The 22,881-nt window shown below is 34.6% G+C and overlaps 1 protein-coding gene across 7 annotated transcripts in view; it reads left to right on the top strand.

The window, feature by feature from the left end:
• Positions 1-22,881, top strand: part of COL24A1 (collagen type XXIV alpha 1 chain) — a 308,258-nt gene that overhangs the window by 145,143 nt on the left and 140,234 nt on the right. For all 7 annotated transcript variants that reach the window (XM_074335081.1, XM_074335082.1, XM_019751779.2 and 4 more), the window contains one exon: positions 494-538. In XM_074335081.1, coding sequence (XP_074191182.1) covers positions 494-538 — 45 coding nt within the window. The remainder of the gene's footprint in view (positions 1-493; positions 539-22,881) is intronic.

Genomic DNA, 22,881 nt, shown 5'->3' with positions numbered 1-22,881 from the left:
GTGAATCCAGCTCTAGCTGCACCAGGCCTCAGGGCGCCTGCTCCTGTGACCTCCTTTACTACTTATCTGTGGCAAGTATTCTGTTCTGCTGAGCACTGAGTGATCCCGTATATCCTGAAGCAAATGGGGCATCCTTTAGGCAAGAGATTTATTCTTATTCTTCTTAATATCATCCACAGTGCCTTCTGCAGATTACACTTCAATAAATATTTTATTTCTAAAATTGTATTTGTGACAGTATTTTAAAAGTGATTAAAAGTCGCAAATAGAAGAATATAATCTAAGAAAATAGGTCATTATTATTTGATTGAAAATAGAGGAAAGACTACATTCCTTAGAAATACTATAGCAGAATTTTGATAACTGAGATTTCTTTTGCCTCTATCTAGCTTATGACTAGATAATTACGTTAAAAACAAAAACAGTAACAATCTCACGAGTAATCTTGTTTGAAAAATAATCATTTTTGCAACATTATATTCTTTATTAACAGGGAGAAGTAGGAGATCAAGGAAACATTGGAAAGATCGGTGAAACAGTAAGCTTATTTTCTATTCTTACTTTCATTTTTTAATCATCTGTAAACATTTTTAGGAATCATGGTAGCCATGACCTGTGCTTATCAAATACAGGTTACAAAATTCTTATCCACAACACATTTAGATTCACTTGTGATGTGACAAATAAAGCCTACCTTGCAAACAAGAAATGAGAGAAAACACAGTTACTGATATTTTCATCGAAATATAAGTTATATTTATGATCTCAGCAGAATTCCTATTTCTAATATTTTGTCTTTAATTTTAGTTCTGATCATTTCAATCTAAATTTTACTTTAACATTTTTTATGAGGTTAAAGGGGGTCAAATATGTGGTGGAGGAAGGAGACCTGACTTTGGGTGGTGATTACACAATGTAATATGTAGATGATGTATTATAGAATTGTACACTTGAAACCTATGTAATTTTACTAACTAATGTCACCCCAATAAATTTAATGAAATTTTTAAAAAACAAGTTATCAAACCATGATAGTTTGAAGATATTTATCTTTAGATTTGAAAGGTTAGAATAAACCAAGAGGCAATGAATTGAAAAGCATCTGATAATTTTCTTTCCTCAAAAATGTTAGACTTCTCTGATGACTGGTCATCAGAGAAGTGCAAATCAAAACCACAATGAGATATCACCTCACCCCAGTCAGAATGGCTATCATCAACACGACAAATAGTAACAAGTATTGGAGAGGCTGTGGAGGAAAACGGAACCCTCATACACTGTTGGTGGGAATGCAGATTGGTGCAGCCGCTATGGAAAGCAGTGTGGATGTTCCTCAAAAAATTAAGAATAGAATTACCATCAGAATTACCATATGACCCAGCAATCCCTTTTTGGGTATCTAGCCCAAAAATCTGAAAACATTTATCCATAAAGACATATGTGCTCCAATGTTCATTGCAGCTTTATTTACAGTGGCCAAGACATGGAAACAACAAAAGTGTCCTTCGATAGATGAATGGGTAAAGAAGTTGTGGTATATATACACAATGGAATACTATTCTGCCATAAGAAAAGATGGAATAGTACCATTAGCGACAACATAGATGGATCTTGAGATTATAATGCTAAGTGAAATAAGTCAGACAGAAAAAGTCGAGAACCATATGATTTCACTGATACATGGTATAGAAAACAAGACAAACAAATGAAGAAACAAAAACTCAAAGACACAGACAATAGTTCAGTGGTTACCAGAAGGTAAGTGGGGAGGGGGATGGTAGATGAGGGTAAAGAGGATCCAATATATGGTGATGGAAAGAAAACTGTCTCTGGGTGGTACATACACAATGTGATATATAGATGATGTATTACAGAATTTTACACCTGAAATCTATGTAACTTTACTAACAATTGTCACCCTAATAAACTTTAATTAAAAAAACAAAAACATTAGACTTGTTTAAATTTATATTACTGTAGAAGCAGGAGCAGGAGTCTTCAAGTTGTATTTGAATCAGACATGTTATAAGTAATTTTATTTTCTATAAAGGGAAAAGCCAGCTAAAATATCTCTAACAAATGAACCTACGTAACATATATTAACATGTTGCGTATGGATCACGAGAATCTTCACGAGGGATTTAAACCCCGCCGTATGCAATGTGTTAATGGTAGATTAAATTAACACAAGGCAAGTGAATTTATTTGCAAAGTGTGCTGGGTTGTCACAAAATAAGTGATACCATTTAATACCATCTAATAGGTTAAATTAGCAAATTCAATTCCCTATAACCTATCTTATGACAAATAAAAATTTCAAAAAATTGTGTTACAAGTTTAAGTAATTAAATGATTATATTTTCTGGTCTTGTAGTAAAACAGCAATACATTTCTGATATTTTTCCATTAATTATTAATAAAACTAGGGAAAAGATCCATTTAGTCTTAAAAGATCATTGCCATACCAATTAATTCTCACTCACTACAAGGTGAAATTTTTGTTCTTACTGAGACGGGAACTTTCAGTAGAGTATTAATATCAATTACATTATTCAAGGCTTTTCATCAAGTATGATCGTAACTTATATTTCTCTAAGATCACTCAAAGAAATTAAATTCTACCATTTCTGAGTGACAAATTACTTCAGAAATATATATGAGCTAGAATATGTAGCCAAAGTTAAAATACCAATGAATAGCACCTTTTCATAAAATAACATATATCAAACTTCCAAGTGTTATTTATTTAATAGTACTGGTCTAGTTTCACACTGTGTAAGAACCCATCACCAGTGCTATCCAAAGAGGAACTAGACTATCTAGGCAGATAGTGAATTTCTGTCATTGGAGGGAAATTAACATTTGTTGATCATTTGCTGTGTACCAGGCATAATGCTAAGTGATGTTTTGTATTGTGACATTTCACATAATTCTCAGTTTTAAAAGATACACTTTACTATTCCAGTTTTTGAAATGAGGAAACCGAAACATAGTAAGTAACCTGTTCAAAGTTACATAGCTAATAAATTACTGAACTGAGATATAAACCCAAAGCTCCAAACTCAAAATCCAAATCTCAAAATCTAAAGCATTATACTATGCTGGGGATTGTTTCTCAGCTTTACTGAGGTATAATGGTAAGATATTTAAATATCTTACAAAAATAAAATTGCAAGATATTTAAAGTGTGCATAATGATTTGATACATTCGCACGTTGTGGAAGAACAACCCCCCCCCAACAAGTCAGTTAACACAGGTGAGGATGTTTTAATGTTATTTGAACAGACACTTGGCCTAGATGTTGTAGAGAGGTTTTAAGCATCAGATAAGTTGTCAAACAAAAGGACCTTTCCAACTTTGAGATTCTATCTTTCTCATTAAGGATGGGAGAGAAGGCTTTTAAAAAACTTTGGTGGCTATATTGAGTTAATTAAAATATATACAATATCGAAAGAGTGTTGTTGGCTCTTGGTAGTTCCCGGCTTTTATTTCATCTTACTAATTTCAAAATCTTAGAAATATGATTCATCTAATCCAGAGTTCTGTTAAAACAAAACTCTCGAGATATTGGAAGATATTGCATTTCTTAACATCAATCTTATAATTTTAGGGTATCTAAAGTTAATTGCATAGCTAGTTTTTACTTTTCCCAATCTTTTTATATAGGCATTTAATTGCCTTTAACTGGACTTCCTCCAGTTGCATTTGTTTCCTTCTAGATTTATACAAATTAGAATCCAATTTGTGATAGAGCCTGCCAAGAACAGCTCCATCTACACTTCGTGTCTGTATACCTCTTACATTCATTTACTGTAGGCAAGTAATTAATTTCTATACATGCGTCCTAAATAAGTCTCTAATTTCAAAAGATGCCCCTTCATCCTCTTCATTCTAGTATTCTGTTTTTTACAAATAAACTGGAATTACCCCACCTTAATTGCCAGTCGTCTCTGTCTTTAACTTTCTCGGCTGAAAATACTTGAAGAGCTGTAAAAGAGAAAAGAATATCGTTTTTCAGTATTGGTCAACAGATTGGATCAGTAGGATTAGTAAATAGACATTATCAGGGAACAGCTTAATTTGTAGGTAAGACTATTTTAAGAGAATTTCTAACACTCACGCAGACACTTCCATAGAGTGATTCATCCCCTCATTATTAAAAGGTATGGATGATTTTCTTCAATCATTTATTCAGCAGATATTTATATTTATATTCTGGTACATTTACTGAACTTATTATCTCTGCCTTCATGAAACTTATAATCTGTTGGAGTTTAGACAACATTAAATTTAAAAAAAACAAACATAAGGAAATATGTAATTATAAACTGTGATACATTCTGTAGAAGGAAAATTTAAGGAACTTTGATAAGGGTGCCAAATGTGGATCAGGAGATGAGAAAAGACTGTTTTGAGGAAATGACATATGATTGTGACCATAAAGAATGGTATAAGTTAGCTAGGGATGAGTGGGGAGAAAGAACATTCCTGAAATGTGCAATGTAACATACTTCCCACTTTTGCCACTTACCTTGCTTTAGAGAAAGTACTTAACTTCTCTACATATTTGTTTTCACAACAGTAAAAGGATGAAAAAAATTACTACTTTATATAGAGTTTCTTATGAGGATTAAACATGATAATGCACTTAAAGTACCTAGCACAGAATAAGTCACGTAGTAAAAACTTTATAAATGTTAACTGTAATGGTGGTGGTGGTTATTGTTACGTGAGTATGTGATGGTCCTAATTGAGAAAGATTTTAGCTGTTTTGAGGAACTTAAGGAAAGCGAGTGTGGATAGATTTTGGTGAGCCAAGGGAAAGGCAACCTGAGGTGATATTAGTGAAGGAGGCAGAAGCCAAATCATTGAGGGCCATTTATTACTTTGGACTCGATCCTAAAGTAAATGGAAAAATCACAGCAGTATTCTAAGTAAACCAGTGATATGATTTAATTTGTGTTTTAAGATTACTCGTGTTGCAATGGATTGAGAAGTTGGAACTGGTTGTGAGGAGCAGAAGTAGAAGAGGGTAACCAGTTAGGATGCTACTACAGTAGTTTAAATGAGAGAGAAAAATGATTTGGGCCAGGGTGATGGCAGCGGACATAAGATAAGTGGATATATGTAAGATATATGTGAGGCGATAATTTGTACATAGTTTGCAGAGGGAAGGATTCTAGTTAGTTCCCAGCATTTAACTGGCCTTTGATAACTAAGCAATTTATGTTTTCTCATAAATATTATGAAAGCATAAGAAATTGCTATCTATGATGTCTAAGGTTAATTCTAATTCTAAGAATCTATGACTCTTTTCTAAGAATTTTAATGTTTCTCATCTTCTTTTCACCTGGTGATTTGGCTACTTTTCTCTGGCTGTCCTCCAGTTTCATTATGTCTTTCTGGAGTTGGAGCAAACAAAACTAGACTAAATATTTTAGAGGCAACGGCTCCACAGCTTTCTCCATGAGTGGGATTATAACTTCTGTGTTTTCTTTATTGTGGTACTCAAACCATGAGGGTTTTGTCCTGTAGCAGCCGACTGGATATCTTTGGGATATGATCAGCAGTCACTCTCAGGATCCTCTTCTGGTCTGGTATTTTAAATATAAAATTTGGAATTTTTATTCATAACATGACCTGGCTTACATTAAGTTTCAGTTGCCACTTTTCTGCCCATTTGAAAAAAGTTTCTTTTGATTATCTTATGGTCTGGCCACATTGATTTATCTCTTAAATATAACCCAACTATTTGATTTCATCTCATGTATTCCTTAATGTATCGATTTAAGAAGATTTCATAAGCAATCTACTGTGTCCTCTTTCTCTGCCTGGCCTCTGGTGTGCTAGTGTTTGGTAATTGACTGATGAGCAGAAAAGAGGAAGAGGAAAGGCCGTGGATAATCCTCAAAATCAGGTACTTCACTTCTCATGACAAAACCATTAGAATGATAGAGCTTCTGATGGCTGATTCTGAGCTGGATTATAACCAATTCATTCAAGACCAGATAGAGGTTGAGTCAAAAGAGAAAATTAAAAAATATATATTATTTATTAATGACCTATTATCTCATTTAATCTTGAATCAACCCTTGTAAAATAAGTCTTACTGCATTCTGTGAGAAAACTGAAATGTATTGAAGTTGTGTGATGTGTTCAAATTCATACAGATGGTAAACAGTTGATTTGGGTTGCAAATCTGAATTTTCTACTTCCAGTTCCAAGGTTCTTTTCTCTGTGGCAAGCAATCATCAGTTTTTCCTGTGTATAAGTAGAACCTTGAAGTGAATCCTTGGAAATCAGGAAGATTTGGAAAAGGGCAAACAAAATAAAATTTTACTCTAAAATCTCTTAGACCAAGCTAGCAATTAAATTTTAAAATATTGTTGAATCTTATTAGTTTCTGAGAAGTATTGAAACATAATTTAATGTATTTATACTGGAATCGAGGAAGACTTTGAAGGATGTGGAAGAAAATATTTTAGAAATGCTCAACACAAAACCTCATTTGATACAGTAGTTAGTTTTGCTGCTCTCTGGTATTACCATGAAATTATGATCAGATACAAGTTGATAAAAGTTGATCTTTTTTAATGAGCTCCATTTTACTTTCATTATGAGGAGAATGCTAGCTTTAGGTGGATCTACTTAAGTAATAAAAAGTGACTTGTATTTTTTTGAGGAAAAGTCTCAGAAGCTGAGAGCTCCATTTAGCTAAACATGAAAAACAAAGTAAACTACTAACAACTGCCCCTATGTAGGGCCTCAGTAGTCTCAGTGCCTTTACCTTTACAAATGTTACCTACCCCCTCCTGTTTTTTAGCTGCACACACCAGTAGCACAGCTGCAAAGCTGTTGTTTATCTCCTACATGGCAGGGAACAGTAATTTTTCTCAGAGAATGGAATGGTATATGAAATATGTATCCACTCATGCATTCCATCATGTGAAGGATGTTTACCTGAATATGATAATAATAGCTACCATTCATTGAAAATATGTGATATGCCAGAGACTTTACATATGTTATATCATTTCATCCTCGCAAAGACCCATGGAAATAAAAATTATTTCTGTTATCCAAAAGGAAACTTATGTTTCAGAGAAGTTAAAAAACTTGTCCAGGTCAGATAGTAAAGTAGCAGAGCTGGGATTGAAAAGGAGTTGTCACTAACTTCGTCATATCAACTTGTTTCCTCTTAACAATGATATGAAGATGTCCAGTTGTCTTTCTAACGGGGATATATTGTCCTGTTATTACTGTTTGAAGTTAGAGATTATGGGGCCACAAGTATCACATTGTAGTTTGCGAAGTATCTCAACAACATGAATGTGTTAAAATTATTATGCTTTAGGATTATGTATTTGACATCTATCATTTTTGAAATGTATAAATAGCAGCACTTATTTGACTAAGAAGCCATAGTGAATTAATTTCACTATAGTATTAAGTCTATGCAACTGTAGAAAATTAGAAAGAAGTATAAATCAGTGAAATCAAAAGAGACACTACAAGTATGTGTACATATCAGTGGATATGAACAGAACAGATATATAACATTATAATTCCAGGTAAATAGAGGGGAAGTGAATTTAAAAAGACAATTCTACTAAAACCTACCATTTTCTGAAAACCAAGTGCATTTCCAGCAGTTTTTAAATCTCAAACACAAGAGATTTACTTAGGAAAATGGAGTCAGCGAATTTCTAGGAACAGTTGAGGTGCTTAAAAGGTGGAAGGGTTTCTCAGTCCTTTGGGCTATAAGATACATTATGTCCTGACATTTGTGATATCTCTTTGTAAAAAGCAAAGTAAATTACTAGGAAAATGACAAGTACTGTATTAGATGGGGTCCTACAGAACTTTTTTCTACCTATACGAAAGTTAAAAAGGGTATTGGAAAATGAAGACTACAGAAAATTGTTCATATAACAAAACCAGATGTGGTAAGAGGTAGACCAAGATTAAATCACGTGTAAGTGGTTATTAAAGGGAACCCAAGAAAAATGGGAAAAAAAATTGACATGTTCATAAGATAAAAGCTTAAAGTCAAAATTTCTATCAATGGCAAAAATGAATTATATTAAAAGTTGCTGTGCTACAAGCTAAAAAATCACAGAAAGTATTGAACATGAAGTATATCTTGGACATATGAAGCCTTGTGTCTTTTGTTTTATATTACATATATTTTTCTTGTATCCTTACTAAATATGCATTCAGTTATTTTGAAAAAGTAAAATATTCTAGAAAAAGGAATAAGAGCCATTTATAGACTAATATAGGGAACCCTTCTTAATATAATAAAGTTTCTCAAATTGCACAAATTAGAATAGCAATAAACTGTTTCAAAGGAATCAAAAGAAAAATTAAAATGGAACTTTGTGCTTCCCAATACAAATAATGACATTAACTTTTTTCAGATATGAACATTTTATGTGCTTACTGCCTGGGGGACTAAACCGGTTAGGCTTCTAACTGACGACACATACTGCTTACCTATTTTAGAATTGATAGAAATAATTATTTTTTAGTTCCCTTTGTTTTTTAAGAATTTACTCATAAGGATTACTTTTCAAAGTCACATTTAATATAATTCTGTATTTAAGCCTGGGACATTAAGATTCAGAATTCAAATAGGTTTACATATTACCCTGTGATTTGAAGTAAATTAATCATCTACAAGTATGTGCATCTCACATGTTTTTCTTCATCATGTACTTACAGTTCTGTGTTCTGGAAAGATATTGTGATTTTTTATAGCCAAAAAAAAAATGAAAGACATTTATTTATTCTATGATTTAAAGGATACTTATTAACATTGTGTGCTATATATAAAACTAAATAAGGTTTGATCCTCAAGTGATATATCATCTACAAAATGAGTAATTATACACATTACTCATTTCTACATATAATTTATTTGGTAAAATTTATACACATAATTTATTTATACACATTTATACACATAATTTATTTGGTAAAACACATTTAATTTGGTAAAATTATACACATAATTTTACCAAAACATTAGTCCTGTTATACAAGGTACTCTATGAAAAATAGGTAAAAATTGTTTTGACACCTGCCATAAAGATATGTGTTGATAGAGAAACTCTGGCTCTGTTTGCATAAAAGCACGTTACTGTTCTCTTAGGTAGGGGTAATAAACAGTGGTAATCACAACTTTTGAGAAAATGGCAATTCTAAATTTCTACATAGAAGGAGTCTTGGGGTGACACTTTGGTTGGAAGGGTGTGCTGAGGGACTTCCCCTAAAACTATATTGTAGTCTTTGGTTTAAAGTCTATTGTGTCTGTTAGAAGTATAGCTACCCCTCATTTCTTTTATTTTCCATTTTCATAGAATATATTTTTCTATCCCTTTATTCTTAGTCTATGTGTGTCCTTAAAGATAAGTTTACTCTACTACCAACAGCATATACTTTGGTCCTGTTTTGTTGTTGTTGCTGGTTGGTTGGTTTTTTTGTTTGTTTGTTTGTTTTTTAGCGGGGGGAGGGTTTCTGGTTGGTTGGTTGTTTTTTAAATCCATTTAGATATCCTATGTCTTCTGATTGGAGAATTTAGTCTGCTTACATTTAAAATAATTATTGATAGTATGGACTTATTATTGCCATTTTATTGATTGTTTTCTGATTGTTTTGTAATTCCTTTGTTCCTTTCTTTGTCTCTTACTCTCTTCCTTTGTGATTTGATGGTTTTGCTATAGTGGTAGGCTTTGATTCCTTTTTCATTATCTTTTGTGTATCCACTATTGGCTTTTGCTTTGTTTTTATCATGAGGGGTACATAAAACGTAACAATCTATTTTAATCTGATAATAGCTTAACTTTGAAAATATACTAAACCTCCCTCCAGCAAATGTTTGATTTTGCTGTCACAATTTGCATCTTTTTAATTGTGTATCCATTAACAAAGTTTTGTAGTCATAGTTATTTTTAATACTTTTATAACCTTCATACTGGAATTATAAGTGATACTTATCACCATTAACATAGTCTGAATTTAACTATATATTTATTTTTACCAGTGAGAATTATAGTTTCATGTTTAGCACCGTTCATTTCAGCTTGGAGAACTTCCTTTAATATTTCTTGTAAGTCTAGTCTAGTGGTGAAGGACTTCTTCAACTTTGGAAAACTCTATCTCCCCTTTAGTTTTAAAGGACTACTTTGCCAGGTGGCGTATTCTCAATTGACTGTTTTCTCTTTCAGCTCTTTAAATATATTATCCCATTCCCTTTTGACCTACCCAGTTTCTGCTGAAAAATCTGTTTGTTGTCTTATGTGGGTTCCCTTGTATATAACAAATGGATTTTCTCTTGTTACTTTCAAGAATCTTTCCTTGTCCTTAACATTTGACAATTTAATTATTATGTCTTTTGGTGTATTTTTGGACTAATCTGTTTTTCTGTTGTTGTTGTTGTTTCTGTTTTTGTTTTTTGGAACATTTTGGGATTCCTGTATCTGGATGTATGTTTCTTTTTCCAGATTAGAAGTTTTCAGATATTATTTCTTTAAATAGGCTGTGTCTTTCTCTCTCTCTCCTCCTTCTGGGACCCTTACAGTATGTATATTGGTTCTTTTGATGGTGTCCCATAAGTCCCTTAATCTGTCATAATTTTTTATTCTTCTTTCTTTTTGCTTCTCTGATTCGATGAATTCCACTGCCCTGTCTTGAGTTGCTGATATTTTATTCCACTTGATCTAGTCTGTTGTTGAACCCCTCTAATGAGTTTTTTAACTCAATTATTGTATTCTTCAATTCTGTGACTTCTGTTGGTAATCTCTTTTAATATTTTCTACATCTGTGTTGAAATGCTCACTTTTTTCATGTATTTCTGTCCTGACCTCATTGAGCAAGTTTATGACGGTTATTTTCAACTCTCCATCAGGTAAATCATTTGTTTCATTAAAATCTGTTTTGAAGATTTATCTTTTCCTTTTATTTGGATATATTCCTCTATTTCTTCATTTTTCTTGACACTCTGTGTTAGTTTCTGCACATTAGATAAAACAGCCACCTCTCTCAGACTTGACAGTGTGATCTCCTGTAGGAGGTAAGCCTTGCCTGGCCTGAGCACCCAGATGACTATCAAATTTGTGAGTATCCATGCCTCTTTGTTCTTAGTGGCTCTTAGTAGTTGACTGTATTCCAAGACTTATCAGTGTCCCAAAGGGGAGGATCACAGTCAGCACCTATATACAGGCTGTTAGAAACTGAGCCTTCAGGCAGAAGCTGAAAAAGTATATAGTTAAGCCACCTCCAGTGAGAAACTGGCAGATGTGAGTTTTTTGCTGCTTCCTTTGTGCTGACTTGGGTGTATATCTACAGGGCAATGCCCTGGTACCCATTAAGAACCATTTCTTTGTTTGCTGTAGTCCTGTGGAACTCGTGAATGCAAACTCTAACTGGCCATTAAAGCCAGGATATCTGGAAAGCCATCCCTCAAGTGGCAGCCGCAAAAGCTGTGGTGCTAGAAGTATGTACAAGTTCTTCCCAGGGACATACTGGCCTTGGTTTTATATTGGAGCAGGCTGGAGAGAGAAGGGCGGGGGCGGGGGGGGGGGGGCAGCATGTTTTGGCTTCCCTGATCTCTAGGGAGAATCACAGCCAGCTCCTAGATGCTTGCTAAATTAAAAGCCTGGCACTCAGGTGGCAGCTTTTAAAGTATGCAGTTAAACCCCTTTTAGGACTGGGCGATGAGTATATTTTACCCACTGCCTCTGCACTGAGCCCTGGGTGGATAACTGGGTAAGAACTTCCTCTTGGTTTGCTACAGTCTTGAAGTACTCATTAATGTGATCCCAGTTGGCTGTCACACCCAGGAAATCAGTAGACCCATTCCTGGAGCGGCAGCTAGAAAAGCTGGAGTGCATATTGATATGTGGTATATAAACCAAAAACAACAAAAGAACAAGACAAACAAATGAGAAACAAAAACTCATAGACACAGACAACAGTTTACTGGTTACCAGAGGGTAAGGGGGGTGGGGGTTGGGAGATGAAGGTAAGGGGGATCAAATATATGGTGATGGAAGGAGAACTGACTCTGGGTGGTGAACACACAGTGGGATTTATAGATGATGTAATACAGAATTGTACACCTGAAATCTATGTAATTTTACTAACAATTGTCACCCCAATAAATTTTTAAAAAATAATAATAAAATAAAAAAAGCTGGAGTGCAGTCATGTATACATACTGCTTCCAGGGAGATACTGGAGATTTGGAGAAGGCTGGAGGAAGAAGGTGGAAAAGGTGTTCTCTGGCTTCCCCAGTCTTTAGGGAAGATCAAATCCAGCCCCTAGATACCTTCTGGATTAGAAGCCTGGCTCTAGGCAGCAGCTTTTAAAGTATGCAGGTAAACTTTCAGGAAGAGATTGTGAGATGGGCATTCTTGCCTGCTGTCTCTACACTGAGCGCTAGGGAATGCTATTGTGAGAGCTCATGCACCCATTAGGAGTTACTTCTTTTGTTTGCTATGGTCTTATGGGTCCTGTAGACAAAAGTCCTGTTGGCTCTCAGAGCTCGGTGTTTTGGAAGCCCATCCTTTTGGCAGGAGTCTTAAAAGTTAGGGCACTAGATATGGGGTTTAAACCCTTCACTGCCCAGGGAGAAACTGGGAGTTGGCGATTCTTTCCCAATTGCATAGTGCTATTCTGGGGTGGAGTTATGTCAGCCTTTTCTACCTGTTTTTGTGTGGGTATTTTTTCATTTGCCAAATGTGTAGGAGTCACCCAACTAGTTTCTGGATCTTTTCCAGAAGGAATTGTTCCATGTATATCCGAACATTTGGTGAGTCTGTGGAAGGAGGTTTGTTCAGGATCTTCCTATGTCACCATCTTGGTTGACTCCCTATTCCTGGCAGCATTTTCTGTAATCAGCACTACCACCCATCAATTACCCAGTGTTGAAAGCTCAGCATTTTGTTTGTATTTCCTCTCTTCTTTTACATTTACTCTTAATAAATAACTACCTCTAACAAACTCTACATTTGCAATATGTCTTGTATTCTTTACTCCATAGCCTTGATCCACTGGCTTTCTGTGGTTCTCACTATTCCACAATTATTAATTGTATAACAATTATTTATCAAATACTCTGCTAGATGCTATGGATAAAAAAAAATGGTTCATTTGATGTATTAGTGGGGAAACATGTAAAAAACAGTTCCAATACAGTAATTGTGTAGCAGTAAGAAAAGAGCACTGTATTCTGAGTGGACGAACCAGGAAAAGGCCTTGAAGGGGAGTCAGTGCTTGAGTGGGACTTTGAATAATATCAAGGAATTTTCTTAGAAATAGAGTAGGGCCTTCGGCAGCTCTCCAGATAGGTGTCTGAACTTGTACAAAGACTGAGAATCATCAGGGAACCCAGCATATGCTGAATTATTGTTAGTTTAGTATTAGTATCATACAGTGAAAAGGGAAAGAGGGAAGAAAACGTCTGAACAGGTAGACAATGAGCAAATAATGAAGAGTCCACAGAGATTCACATTTTATAGGCAGTAAGAACATCCTGAATTCATACTAATATTGTAAAATAGACATATTAGCCAGTTAAAAATGTCATGCTTGATGCAAGGTGCAGGATAAATTGCAGATAAAGGAACCAATAAAGAGTAGTATTAGGGAGAGATGCTAGCCAAGTACTTTATCTAGGGCTGTGGCAAAGGAGAAAGTTATGAAAGGTATTTAGGAGCACAGTAAAATCTCCCTAAACTCAGAGATTATTTCTTATATACAATGCCTTCTACATAATATGTAGTAAATAAATATTTGTTCAAAGATTAATAATTATAATAGAGTCTAAGTTCCCTTTCTAAATGCTTTGGCCTGCCATCTCTGTGCATCCTTTAAAGGCCCATCTTAAACACTACCTGTAGGGAATTTTCCACAGATCTTTCAGGTGAAAATAAACTTTCTAGCTTGTTAAATTTCATAAAATCTAGTCTTTTGCCATATTTAATACTTCAGTCTTTGTGTTTTAGATTTCAATATATATCCCGTGTCTTTCTTTTTGATTATAAGTGTCTTGGAGGAAGAATCCATGTTTACAGGGTATGTCTATTTATATCCTTAAACTACCTAGAACAGAATCTTTCACTTGCTGGGTTTTCTGTAAGTACTTGTTGAATGAAATAGTGAAGATTGTATCTAACTATGACTGTGGAAATAAAATACCCTAGATCAATATGATAAAGTGGTAAGAGTAAGAACTCTGGAACCAGACTTATTTCTGAGTCTAGTGGAAGATACTGATATTAAATAACCCAAAGAGTAATGAAGGTATTGAAAAGATTAAAAAAAAAAAAATTGTCAGAAGCATGTTAAAAAAAAAGAAAAATGGTAAGCAAAAGTTTCAAAAAACTCCATAAAAATTAAATCATTGGCATTTCTTTGTATTTTAATGTTGTATCTCTCATTAAACAGCATAGTTTTGACTCGTCAGTGTTGCTGCATAGAGTGCGAATTCAGAAAGACATGAACACATCCCTCACATTAAGTATCATAGAGTCTCAAAAAGTAAATTTATAATAGAACAAACAGGATAATAGTGAATAGTTTATTAGCAACCAAAAAAAAATTGTGTGGTAAATTATTTACTAAAGAGAATCAGAGTAGTGAGAACTTAGAGTAGTTTAAAATAGTCAAGGAAAAAGTTATGGCTTGATTTACCTCTTTAAAATCAAGAACAGATTGACTATTCTCATCAGCGTATGCATCATACTTTATGGAGTAATTGATATCTTATCCCCATGAAAGATTTATTTTATAACTGGAAGTTTGTACCTTTTGACTCCCTTCACCCATTTTTCCCATCCCCGAACCCCACCTCTGGTAACCACCAATCTTTTCTCTGTATCGGTGAGCTTGGCTTTTGTTGTTGTTTGTTTTTAAATTATACATATAAGTGAGATCACATAGTATTTGTCTTTCTCTATCTGACTTATTGCACTTAGCATAATGTCCTCAAGGTCTGTCCATGTTGTCACAAATGGCAAGATTTTATTTTTTATGGCTGAGTAATATTCCATTGTATATATGTATGTACCACATTTTCTTTATTTATTCATCCACCAATGGACGTTTACATAGCTTTCATACCTTAGCTATTGTAAATAATTCTACAATGAACAAAGGGGTACGTGTATCTTTTTGAATTAGTATTTTTATTTTTTTTAATAAGTACTCAGAAGGGAATTGTTGGATCATATGGTAGTTCTATTTTTAATTTTTTGAGGAACCTCTACACTGTTTTCTACAGCGCCTGCACCAGTTACATTCCTACCAACAGTGCACAAAGTTTTCTTTTTCTCTACATCCTCCTCAGCACTTTTTATTATTTCTCTTTTTGGTAATAGCCATTCTAAAAGGTGTGAAGTGGTATCTCATTGTGGTTTTGATTTGCATTTCCCTAGTGATTAAAGATGTTGACCATCTTTTAATGTGCCTGTTGTCTTCTTTGGAAATATGTCTATTTATATCCTCTGCCCATTTTTTAATCAGGTTCTTTGGTTTTCTTGTTTCTTTGTTTTATGCTCCAGTTGTATAAGTTCTTTATATATTTTGGATATTAACCCTTATCAGATTTATGATTTGCAAATATTTTTCTCCCATCCATCTTTCCAGTTTGTTGATGATTCCCTTTGCTCTGCACTAGCTTTTCAGTTTGATATAGTCCCATTTGTTTATTTTTGCTTTTGTGGCCTTTGCTTTTAGAGTCAGATTCAAAAATTAATCACCAAGATCAATATTGAGTATCTTCACAATACAAAAAGTGATGGAGGAGGATAAAGGGAATAAACTATTTCACAAACATCCATCTATGAAGAAATGCAATGGCCATAACAGAATAAATTTTTACAGCATACTTTTAAATTACATGCTTATGAATTTCATTATACAAGAAATATCTCAGACAGATACGGCATGCCTGCCTGCCAGATTCCATGAAACTTCTATGATGGAGAAAAGTGTCAGGAGGGGAGTTTTTACGTACCCCTGATAAAAATGAAATATTCTTACGTAATTCTCTTTTTAAAAAATAGGAGAAAAAATTTATAAATGGTCATTAGCCTGGATTATATCCTTTATGTTTCAGGAATCAGTGTCCTTTAATGCTTTTTTGATAGATGATAATCTGGCATGCCCACTGAGGTTCAATCGGTTACATTGATTAAAAAGAAAAAAAAGTAGGCTCTCTAAGATAATGATTTTGTTCCCCATAGCAGACTTACTAGAGGTTCTTTATTGTTTTTATTGTTAAAGTGTCAGTTGTTTTTTGTTGTTGTTTTGTTTTGTGTGTGTGTGTCAGTAAACATACTGAAATGACTTGTCCAGCATGAAAACCTAGTCATTTATTTTTATTTCTAGCTAATACAACTTAGATAATACTGAGAGACTATATATGTTCTGAATATGGAAATTTTGCTGATTTAGATTTCCCTTCTCCATGTCATGTATACTAACCTGTATTTCTTCCACTGTGTGGTAAATTGGGTGTGTGTGTGGGGGAGGGGGGTTGTTGTTTTGGATTTGTAATTTTCTAGCACGTGCTGGCATATGATAAGTTTTAGACTCAATTACTTGACAACCTGGTGGCAACTGAAATCAGTTCAGCTCCACATTTATTTGCTGAGACTGCTGTGTATTCATCTAATTGGAGTAGGCAAATCTAAAACACTTCAGGGCCACGTAGTAGTAAGCACGAGGATGTTAAGGAACTGAGCCAATCATCAAGGTGTTTCCTTACCCCCCCTCCCACCCAGGGAATAGGGACTAATAATTATTGAAACATCTTTTGATGTTATATGCTGACTTTTACATTTAATATCTAATTTAATCCTAAGGTTTTGGAACCCAGGATTATCCCTTTTGTCCTGCAGAAAAAGCATGAAGTACACACTACCTGTATTTCTCTTTCTGTAGTCAGAAAGAAATTTCACCATATTAGCTGGTCAGTACACATACAATACAGAGAAAAATAGGAATTTCTATTGAATAGTAGTTCTGTTTCACTTTTAATATTGAACAGTAAATAGGAACTTCCATATAAAAATGTGGTTCTTTTAAATAATTGTTGCATATGGAGAAGGAATGGATGTGATATTTGAGAAGAACATACATTTTGTATGATATTCTTGGTCTCTTTTTTTATCTCAGTTTCATATCTTTTCTATCAAGGTATGACTGACACACGGCATTATATTAGTTTCAGGTCAGTAACATAATGGTTTAGTATTTGCATATACTGCCAACAAATCACTGCAGTAAGTCTACTTAACATCGTTACCATACGTAATCACAGATTGTTTTTGTGTGGTGACAACTTTAACATCTACTCTCTTAGCGTATTTCAAACATGAAGCACAATGTTATCAGCTACAGTTGCCATGTTGTACATTACATTCCCATGACCTGTTTATTTTATAACTGGATATTTGTAACTTATCACCCCCTTCACCCATTTCACCCACCCCTCACCCCCTCACCTGTCTCTTATATCTTTTTTAATTTTATTTTTAGATTGTAATTGACATTGAATATTATTTTATATTAGTTTCAGGTATACAGCATAGTGGTTGGACATTTATATGAACATCATTTGCAAAGTGATCCCCCCGACTAGTACCCACCTGGCACTATACATAGTTATTACCATATTATTGACTATTTTCCCTCGGCTTTACTTTATAGTCCTGTGACTATTTTGTAATTGCCAATTTGTATTTTTTTAATCCCTTCACCTTTTTCATCCTGCCTCCCAACCCCCTCTGATCTGGTAACCATCAATTTGTTCTCTGTATCTATGAGTCTGTTTCTGTTTTGTTTGTTTTTTTGTTTATTTTGTTCTTTAGATTCCACATATGAGATTATATGGTGATTGTGTCTGTCTGACTTACTTCACTTAGCATAATACCCTCTAGGTCTATCCACGTTGTCACAAATGGTAAGATTTCTTTTTTTTTATGTCTGAGTAATGTTCCATTTGAGGTGTGTGTGTGTGTGTGTGTGTGTGTGTGTGTGTGTGTGTGTGTGTATCTCACATCTTCTTTATCCAATCATCTTTTGATGGGCACTTAGGTTGTTTTCATATCTTGGCTATTGTAACTACATCTGTAGTGAACATAGGGGTACATATATGATTTCAAATTATTGTTTTAAATGTCTTAGGATAAATACCTATAAGTGGATTTGCTGGGTCATTAAGGTAGTTAGTTCTATTTTTAATTTTTTGAGGAACCTCTAAACTGTTTTCCATAGTGGCTGCAACAACTTGCAATTCCCCCAACAGTGCACAACGGTTCTCTTTTCTCCACATCCTTGCCAACTCTTGTTACTTTGGGATTCATTAATAAGAGAAGAGTATATATTTTTGAGGTAATATAGATTTGAATTCTAATCCTGGGTTTCTTCTTCCTCATTTGTAAAACTTAGGGTGAAAACATCTTTTTGAATGTTTATCGTCAAGATTAAAAAATAAAAATTGTCTAAGATAAAGCCTGCACACAGGAGGTGCTTAATAAATGGTGATGCTTTTATTTGTTGTTTTTGCTACTACTGCATAAAAAGAAGGATAAAAAGGCAGTTTTATTTTTATTTTTTGTTCAAGTTTCTCATGGATATAGCATTAACTCAGGTACTCTAGGATATTGTGTTGGAAGTTCCCCAAGTCCACTCCCAGCTTCAGTGATTCATTCGAAGGACTCACAGGGCTCAGCATGTAGTCATCCTCATGACTAAGATATATGGTAGTGAAACAACTCAAAAGAAAGTTAGCAAAGGGAAAACACATGGGATGAAGTCGAGAAGAAACCAGCACAGCTTCCCAAAGTCTTCTCCCAGAGGAGTCACACAGGACTCGCTTAATACTCTCAGCAATGAATTGTGACATGGTGTGTGAAATATTGTCTACCCAGAAAGCTCATTAGAGACTCAGTGCCATGGTTTTCACTGGGAGCTAGTAACATAGATAGCATCTGCCTAGCGCATACCAAAATTCCCGTCTCCCAAAAGGAAAGCAGGTGTTGAACATAAACCATATTGTTTGTACAGTTTAGGTGCTCTGCTACGAAGCACTCTTATCAGTCCCAGATATGGTGGGGAGCCTCCTAAAATCCAAATTCCCAGATGCCAGCAAAGAGTCATTGTAAGGATAGTAATCCTTGTAAGCAGGCCATTGTAAGGACAGCAATCTCAGGCCCTCTGTGTTAACTCTTTTCTGCACAGATGTGCAGATGCAATGTTCACAAGAGGCAGTATTTGGGGAACATATAATATCTCTCAACTATACAATGGTTTAGCAAATAAATAAATCATGAAAAATTTTGTTAATATCCATCTAAGGAGCATTTCAGAGACTTAAAAATATAAATAGTCACTCAAGCTGCCTATAGGAAATGTGAGAGTGGGTCCATTCATCTTAGTCTTTATATTCAGAACCACCCAAAATTAGAACTGCTCTCTGCCCTCCCTCTCTCCAAAATCTAGCTTAGTGTATATCTGGTTGCCCCAAAATGATACCAACTGATGTGACATCTATGGCAGTGGTTAGCACATCAGTTGGTGATGGTCCTGATGTCCCAATTATTAAAGGATGAGAACATTTCTTTTTTCTATATGTATTGCAGGATTCCAGTAGAAGAGAAGGGTCATATAATACCACACTCAAAGTTTTTGCTTAGAAATTCCCAGTGGGCTTGTATCTTGAATAATAACAAGGCGTAAGCCTATGTGGCTGGACTTGGTACCCCAGGTAGCTGAGAAATAGTTGAGTTACAGTCTTTTTTGACTTCACATTGGATAAGTAAATGCATTCTAGAATTCAGCATACGTTGGTAGAGCTCTCCCATTATTATTCACTTCCTAAGTAAGGAGTGAGAGTATTTATATCCTTATAAATTGATCATTTATAAATTGTTCTTGGCAATGTTGACATATAGTTGATTGGCATTGTCACATTGTTAAGGACTCCAAAGATCTGTCTGCTGGCCCTGGCATGGAAGCATCTTGCTGCTGTATAAAGAGAATCTTGGTATATTTGTACAGGCCTGCCACATTTCCAAATACCCTGAGTTAAGTAATGGGAAGGTAATGTGACCAGCAGGATGGTATGCAGAGCACTTCGCTAACTTCCTTCGAGAAAGTCAGCATTTTGAGGAACCTGAGAACTCACATGGACTTTGTGTGAAATTGTTCTCCTCAGTGAGGGCCTCGTTAAGCTTCAGTATTTTCAGCACAATGTTGTTACGATTTCAGCGCAATGTTAATCGTAACATCCACAGCACAGTGTATGTTCAAGCATAGGTTCTCTACCCACAGGGAGTTTCCTATTTGTAAGGTACTAGTGAGACTACTAACTTATCTAGTATATTCTACACTGTAGCAAAACCTAAATCAAAAGTTTCTAAGAGTCAATACTAGAGAATTAGTGAGCAACATCATACACAGTCTGGAAGGCACAGGAAGAAACCAAGAATAGGCCAATCAGTGAGGCCAAAACGATATAGGATAGATACTCAGAACTAGCAGAAATAAATAATACAAGAGGAGATTGCAATGCAAAAAAGAAATAAGAAATGTTACCCAGTATGATTTCATTCTGGCAATAATATCTTCACCTTTCCGGAGAGCATATCTTAAAGATGCTCTCCTACATTTGAGCCCTAAAAATGTCCTATGTGTCAATCAAGTGCTCCTGCAAAGAACCATAGTTCAAACAGTTGGCAGAGAAGTTCAGAAGCATTTGTCATTGCCTACAGAATGAGGAAAGACAGGCTTTTAAGGACACCCTTCTTCCTCTCTGATCTTTTTCTTCCTTAATTTTTCATAACTTAAACCAGACATGTAAATGAACTTCCATGATTTCAATAGTTTAATTAAGGATCCAGCAACCAATTTGTACTATGCATTCATTCTACAGATAGTTACTGGGCTCCTGCTATGTGCCAAGCAACGTGCTAGACAATGAGATGTAAAAATGGGATTAAAAAAAAAATAAAGGAAAATCTAAGCGGTCACAACTTCAGCCTTTTGTAGACGTTGTCAGTGACTAGTTTCTTTAATTATATGAATATCCAGAACCTAGGTAACCCTCCTCATTGTGAAATAAAAGTATTCCAGTTTTTTAGAAAATTTACATCTCTTTCTCACCTATTGAAAAGATTTTAAATACCCTTAAATACTTGAGTGCTTTACATCTTCCTTATGGTTATATTATAGAATTTTAGAACTGGAAATTATGAGAGGGATCATCTGGTTCATCCTTCTTGCTTTTTAGAACTGGGAAAATGAGACCCAAACTGGTTTCATGACTTCCTTCGGAATTGAAGATCTAAACTGGAACTTAAGTCTGTAGACTAGTCATCCACCAACACCATACTGTTACTTTCTTCATTCTTAGGTACACAAATTTTGATGGAAGAAGGGGTTGTTAGTAGGCATCAGACAATACATTTTCTGATTCTAATTTTGTCATTAGATAGAGTCCACAAAAAACTCAATACCTGTGAGGGCTGCATGAAAGAAATACAGAGCTAATATAATGCTTTTTATGTAGAAAAAATGTGCTGAGATTATAAGCACATACTCTTCTCTATGAGGGGCCCTGCTAGTTATTAGACTTTTAAGAAGAGCTTGCAAGTCAAATGTTTTGCAACACAAGTGTCATAGCAGGAGAATTCCTCTTATTTCTCATCCAACTTACTTTTTTTAAAAAACGAATAACTTAGAAGTTCAACCAAGATAGGTGATAGCCCTGTACTGATATTCATTTTACCATCTTTGATTTATTGCCAAGAGACTCATTCAAAAGAACAGAATATGTGAACAACGTTGCCAGGCAATTTACTGTGGGGAGAACAGACCAGTTGCCTTTCTATTCTCAAGCTTCCCATAACATAAGTGTGAGTAAAAGCATCTGTTGAGTAGACATTCCAAGCATATTCTTTTAATCACTGCCAGGTCTTCCTGAGGCAAAACTTTATTCTGAACTTTTGTTTTATGACTACCTGTATGATCCAAGGAAATGAGAGTCATGTAGTTGTTAGGGAAATGTCAGAGGCAGACAACCCTATTTAGATACTGAGCAGACCATTCAGTTATATCTTTCAGGAAACCTATATATTCAAATGTCAAGACTGTGAAATGGAGGACCTGTGGTGCCAAAATATACTATTGTCCAATCTGGAACCTCTAAAATAATGAAGTGTTTGTCTATATTCTAAATTTAACTGCCTGTATAAAACATGCCATGTTATTTTTTAATGCCTGGCATGTATCATATTCCCAAATAATGTTTGTAGACTGAATGAATAAATTTATCTTATGACATTTCTATACTTTTTAAAGTGTTAATGAATGCAAGCTTTATACATAATTTACTTTAGTCACCAGTATTTATAGATAGTTTATCTTCAATTTTCAGAAACTTTAAATTAATAAAGCTAATTAGGCACAGTCTTAGTTTCAAAGACTCTGCTCTAGTAAATTTGATACTGCTATAGTAAATTTGTCTACATACAATATTAGTTCACCTCGCTTAATGAAAGAGAAACAGAATTAAAGAGCTTTTTTGTAAAATAAGTCATATATTCCAGAAAACCAATTATAATAAGCTATAATTTTTCCTGCCAAAATGTCTTCAGTCTTTGGTAAGCTCCAGTAACTTTCATTCCCAGCCTATCAAGAAAAGATTTATCACTCAGTACAAAGGGAAAAGGATGAATATCTCACTCCAGATGCCATCTCAGAGTGTCTCCCTGACATTGGATTTTGGATACATCCCAAATGCTATTCTCTTGTACTTTGGACTTAGGAACCAATCTCCAGAAACCACATATATATGCAAGGAACAATTT

This window comes from Rhinolophus sinicus, linkage group LG06 (assembly GCF_036562045.2).
Source record: "Rhinolophus sinicus isolate RSC01 linkage group LG06, ASM3656204v1, whole genome shotgun sequence".
NCBI lineage: Eukaryota > Metazoa > Chordata > Mammalia > Chiroptera > Rhinolophidae > Rhinolophus > Rhinolophus sinicus.
This window is presented reverse-complemented; position numbering and strand designations above follow the sequence as displayed.